The 6,281-nt window shown below is 43.8% G+C and overlaps 1 protein-coding gene across 1 annotated transcript in view; it reads left to right on the top strand.

Annotated features, from left to right (window-relative positions):
- Positions 1-4,152: 4,152 nt before the first annotated feature.
- NCALD (neurocalcin delta) overlaps positions 4,153-6,281 on the top strand; it is a 21,241-nt gene continuing 19,112 nt past the window's right edge. Inside the window, exon 1 of the mRNA XM_012643639.1 lies at positions 4,153-4,555. Coding sequence (XP_012499093.1) covers positions 4,178-4,555 — 378 coding nt within the window. The 5' untranslated portion in view covers positions 4,153-4,177. The remainder of the gene's footprint in view (positions 4,556-6,281) is intronic.

Here is a 6,281-nt window from a genome sequence, read left to right on the forward strand (position 1 = left end):
GCCTCTGGTCGTTTTCAAATGTGGCTTTCTCCATGGGCCTTCCCTGGCTTCTTATTTAAGATCTCATCACCCATCCACCCACCCCCAGCATTCCTCTACCCCCTTCTCTTCTTTACTCTTCTCCGTGGCACATCTCCAGCTGTGATTTCACGTATTTATTTCATTTATCGCATGTCTCTTGCCACTGGACTGTAAGCCTCTCTGAGTTTTCATTTTTCTGCTAGTGAAATGGAGAAAGCCTGCCTGCCTGTCACACAGCGTTGCTGTGCAAGTTGGCTAGAACAATGTCTGAAGGACCAGCACGGATAAGATCTTGTCGTTTACCAAAGCGTCTGGCCCTGACTGAATGCCAGAGCTTTGCATGTAGGACTGTCTCATTTAATTCTCACATCAAATCAATGAGATATGAACTCGCATTATTGAACTCATTTTACAAATCTGAGAAAACTGAGGTGCACCAAAAAGTTAAGTGAATTACCCACCAGCTAGTAAACAATAGAGCCAAGCTTTGAACCCAAGCATTTTTCCCACCATGTTCTCCTTGCATAAAATGAATGCTTTAATAACTGATTAGAGTGATGGAAAGGATTTGACCTGAGGTGGAACTTCTGTCTCCAGACTATTTTTCTCTTGACTGTTAATCAACGTAGCATTTCCCCTATGTTATCCCACCCCCCTTCCCTTTAACACAAACAGGCAGAAATTTCTGTCTTCCAAAAGAAAAAGGTACTGTCAGCCACTCCTCCATCTTTCCCCTCCCCGCCCAAGGAAGGAGGCTCTATCATATGCCCCTGAGGTTTTTGTTGCATGGTCTAACCAAATCCAGATGGTTGGTTTTCTCAAGTTCAGTCCTCATACTTAGTAAAGTATTTGTAGTTATCTACTGAAACAAATTCTGGACTTAATTGCAAACACCCGCTTCCCAAATAACTTATTCCATGCTCTTCTGCCTTGTTTGTGTTATGGCCTTTCTGTGCTAATGAATTTGTAAATGTGGTTTAATTACTGTTTACCAAAAAATAGCTGCACACACAGATCAGTCTCCGTGGGAGACTTAGCCAAAATGTTGAGGCAATTTGTTTCTAGAGCAAAAACCATCTAATAAATGAGAAGCACTTTTTAAATATTGGGAAAGAAACTTAAGTTTAGTTTTGAAGAAGCAACGCTTTCTATATCTAGGGAAATAAATCATTCTTTAAGAGTATAGATTTAAATATCAAAATGGCATTTTTCCCCAAGGCTACACACATAGCAATTTGTACATAACCAGATTATAATAACGGTGAGTTGATTGAAAACCACACCAAAGAGCTATATCCTAAAGAACCTCCCAGAAGGAAAATTTGAAATTACTTGTAAATTCCATAAAATGTTTCAGAGCTCTATAAACCCATGTATTATGTATTACCTCATGTTTCTAAATTCTGGCTTCAGGCAAATTGCTAACTTAGCAACTAAATGACAATTTTAAAATTCTAATACAAACCAGCCTCTCTAACTTTGTTTTTTTAATCTCCAGGAAAAAAAAAAAAGGACACAGAGGAAAGTGAAAGATATTGGAATGTTCAATTTATAAATTCTGTTTCTGCTCCATTTGGAATTCTAGTTTAATTTTGCTTTTGCATAAAATGATGTTTGCTTGATTCTGCATAAAGAGGGAACTCTAAAAGGAAGTTCATTCCTGCAGCTGTTGGCCATGCTAATAGGAAGGATGCTCCATCCTCCCTACACTTTGGGATGCCTGCACATGAGCAAGGCAAAGCTAGGTTCTATCTCCAACGCAAAACTCAAAAAACAAAATGAATCAACTTGGCAATTAATACAGATTTCTCATTATTGCCTGAACTAGGGATGTTCCAAAAGAAGCTTGAGCCCGTGTGAGATACAAACACTGCCTTGTAGGAATTTATTTTCATGCAGTGAGGCCACCAGACAGGCAATTCAATATAAGACATCCTGAGACCAAGTCTTAACTGCCAGATAGCTTTTAGTGTGTCCAATAGCGTTCTGAAAACCAGGCTCTCATGCTTCTGGCAAAAAGCTTCCTTTTCCAAGACTAGTCCATATTTCCGTGTTGTAATTGCCTTTCTGTCAGTCATTCCTGCATTTAGTAGTTCACCACGTGCCACTGTGGTGGCCCTGGCAAGACAAAGTAGCCCCATGGAGACTCTGCTTCCCTCAAGGGACTGACCTTGTAGCAGGAGGGAGATAGAGAGAAACAAAGCACTGTAACGCGTAAAATCGCAAAGAAAATCGGCAGTCATGATTAAAATGGGGATGTGTTGTCTTCCAGATATTCTGTAATTTTCCAAGCCTTTCAGGACTTTTTCCAATAGAATAAAAATGCAAAATATAAGTGCAGAGCACCTTTATGAGACCACACTTAAATCATATGACTCCATAACTAGGAAGGAAGCTCAGATATCACCTCCCCCAAGAAAGCTCCCTGTAGCACCCTGCCCCCGTGGCTGGGACATCCTTCCTAGGTACTCTCACTGCACTCACTGGCCACTCTGGATACGTGTGTGACGGTGGCAGGGGAAAGGGCAGAGTTCAGAAAGTCTTTGCTCACAAAGGGAACCTGTAGCCCCCTGCCCACTGGAATTTAGGGTCCCTAGATGTGCTCCAAGTAGATATTTGAGGGCCAGATCACAGATCACTTGAAACTCACTCACCAGCCTTCTGAAAGGCCGACAAAACTCGTCTGGTAATGATCTACATTCTGCAAAGCTGGGAGGAGGGGAACAGGCTAGATCCTACCGTGCAAAAGAATTTTTACCTTATTATTTCACTAAGGCAGCCTGAGTCTCTTTCCCCAGAAAGACAGCCCAAAAAGTTAATCTCAGACTGAACAAAGAGGATGAATGAGTTCTCACTCTACCTTCAAGATATGTTCATTGGATGCCTTGTCATCAGGGGACACATGAACTCAGAATTGCTATATTGACCACGAAATGTTGCTATTCTATCATATTGTCCCCTCACTGTCACCACCACCCCGACACACACAGATAGGTGCCCTTAGGAAGGAGGGGACATGTCTTATTCTTTGCATCCAAATCACCAGACGTGTCCAGTGATGCTGCTCGGCAAATGGCTGTGAATGGCTGTGAATGGCTGTGACTGGGAAGATGACAATTGCAGGGATTTCCCATCCAGTAAAAGTCCTCTTTATTCCCCACACTGTATTAAGTTAAAATATATATACAACAAAAGGGTGTGCATTCTTGTTTTTTAAAAATGTAAATGTATTAAAACATATGTTAATACCATATTTAAATAAGTATGCATATTAAAAATCTGGGAGAATATACACCAAAATGTTAGCGGTGGTTATCTCCAGGGGTTAGGATTTGAAATGATGCTGACTTTTTTCTTTCATGCATCACTGTGTTGTTTTCCTGTGGATGTGTGCTACTGTTATGATAAGAAAATACAAAGTTATTTGTATTTTAAAAAGGAAAGTGTGGCCTATTTCATAAGCCACAATCCCATAAGACATAAATAATTTTATGAAGCATCATCTTTACGATCTCAACCCAAGGTCATCAGTGATTTACTCTGTGAATTTAAATTACTGAAGTAGCTCAGTGGTGTTTAGTGGTATTAGATAGGTTTGTTTCCATTTTCCTTCCTCATGTCTGTGTTTATAATATTCAGAAGGTACCCAAGCAGCACTTTATTTGCAAATATTGTAGCAATAAAACATGCTAAATTCTCTTTTGTGGTCTCTCTCTCTCTCTTCCTTTTCTTTAATCGTCTCTGCTAATTAGAACCCCAGCCTTCTTAAATGCAGGCTCAACCTCTTGCAACCTGATAAACAAACCAGAACTAAGTAATCAATTAATTCTCCCTCCCTCTGCCCTCCTCCCCTGTCCGCTTCTTCTCCCTCTCCCTCTGGATCTTTGCTTTCAGGCTGGCTCTGTAGAAAAGAAATATCAAATTTTCTGGTTAGTGATATTTCTGTCCTGCATATCCACTGGCCTGTGTTTCTATTATTTTGTTTGGCTGCCTGCTACGTTGCAAAACTTAGACAATGTTATTGGACTAGTATAAAGTTTGTTTTTTCTTTTCCCCAAAGGAACAATCACAAATTATAAAACGTGCTTCTAAAGAACAGCTCTAAAAAATCACACATGCTTTCTTTTCTATCTGCAGCTGAACTCTCGCTGCCAGGATGGGCAAACAGAACAGCAAGCTGCGCCCGGAGGTCATGCAGGACTTGCTGGAGAGCACGGACTTCACGGAGCACGAGATCCAGGAATGGTACAAAGGCTTCTTGAGAGACTGCCCCAGCGGACATTTGTCAATGGAGGAGTTTAAGAAAATATATGGGAACTTTTTCCCTTACGGGGATGCTTCCAAATTCGCAGAGCATGTCTTCCGCACCTTCGATGCGAATGGCGATGGGACAATAGACTTTAGAGAATTCATCATCGCCCTGAGTGTGACTTCGAGGGGGAAGCTGGAGCAGAAGCTCAAATGGGCCTTCAGCATGTACGACCTGGACGGAAACGGCTACATCAGCAAGGCAGAGATGCTAGAAATCGTGCAGGTATGTAGCCCTGGCCCTTTAAAAGAAAAGAGCGTGTGTCACCAGTAAGGATTGGAAGGCGCACAGTGTAGAATGGTGTGGACGTGGCAAACTGGTGGGTCGCCAGGGCACTGTATTTGGCTGACCCAGTGTTTTTGAAAAGTTTGAACCCACATTACAATACAGGGAGGCGGTGCATAAAAATCCACACTGGTTGGCATCTCTTGAAAGCCCAGCAGCTCTGGCCACCCTGGGCCCACACTCTTGCCTGTTATTAGTCACCTGGGGCTTTGTGGTGATCCCTACACTACAGATGAACATGCTCATTATGGCCACTCCATCGACTCATTGCAATGACCTGCCTGGACTTGGGCCTTTGGGGTTCTACCCCGGTTCAGTAATCAAGCTCTGGCCTGGGTTCAAATCCTGCATTGTTCAGTCACTACCACCATGACTGACCAAGTTAGTTCACCTAAGTGAGCCTCAGTGTCCTCATCTATAAAATGGAGCTACCAGCGGTAGCCACCCATGTCGTGGGGCTATTCTAAGATGAGATGTGACTCTCCGTGTTAAATGCTTGGTACAGTGCCAGCCATACTGAAAGCTCATCATCATCACCATCACTAATTTACAACTTTATCAGACTCTTGAATAACAGCAGGGATCCAACTCCAGGCCCCATCCCATCAGAGATACAAACACTGTAGAATCCAGGCCTCCCTCACTGTAGTAAGAGGCACTCCACGTTATTTCCCCTGAGCACACTCCGAGAGCAAGTTTCCTGAGCAGAACAGGAGAATGGGCCCCAGTGTTAGCTACATTTTCCTTGTGGGCCCACAGCACATGTGGGGAGGTGGGGAGGCAGGGTAAGGAGCTTGGGTCGTGGCAATGACAGGGGGCTCAGCAGTGGGTGGGACCCAGAGACAAGCCTGAGGAGACAGAGACAGGACTCAGGGCTGCAGCTGCAGGCCACAAGAAGGACTAAGTGGTGGGCAGCCCCGGGGAGGCTGGCAGGCAAGAGGGACACAATAGGCAAGCATCTGGCAGAGACGGCGGGTCCGAGAGAGTGGGCCTTTGGCTTCCTGGAGGGCTTGTCTCGGAGGCCAACACTCATCGCAGGACACCCGGGTAGATGTCCTGCAGAGGGAGAGCTGTGGCCCCTGTGGAACTGTTGGGGTGTTGGACAGGTGAGAGACATAATACAAGGAGACAAAAAGAACTCAGCTACTGGTGAGGATGAGGGTGGGGTACAGTGGTACTTGCCTACAAAAAAACTACAGGGAACCTGATTTGGAAATAGGGCCAGAGCTCAAAAGAGACTTGCAAGATGACCTGTTAGTGGGCCTTGAAGCTGAGGCCTAGGGCTTGCTCCCCAGGCCAGTGGGACTGAAGCCACATGGGTGGTTAAAGTGACAACCGTAAACATCAGCGAGATGCAGAAGTAGATATCGAAAGTGACCCACCCTCATCACTGGGACTCTCCAGGATCTGCCTGTTCCTCCTTTCTGGTTGGGCCACCAGTGGCTTCTCCTTCATCCAGAGCAGTACCTATCTGAATAAATTGTGTCAAATTAGTCCCTCAGAGATGTGGCTCTTAAAATAAAAATAAAGCATCTCTCTCTTCCCCTGAAGATAAACATATGCAAAATAAAACATCTTCTGTAAAAATATGGGCAGTATAGAAAAATATGAAAGGTAAAGAGAAATATCCATAATTCCACCCTACCTACAAAGAGAATCACTGCTA

This window comes from Propithecus coquereli, unplaced genomic scaffold (assembly GCF_000956105.1).
Source record: "Propithecus coquereli isolate 6110/MARCELLA unplaced genomic scaffold, Pcoq_1.0 Scaffold2, whole genome shotgun sequence".
Lineage (NCBI taxonomy): Eukaryota > Metazoa > Chordata > Mammalia > Primates > Indriidae > Propithecus > Propithecus coquereli.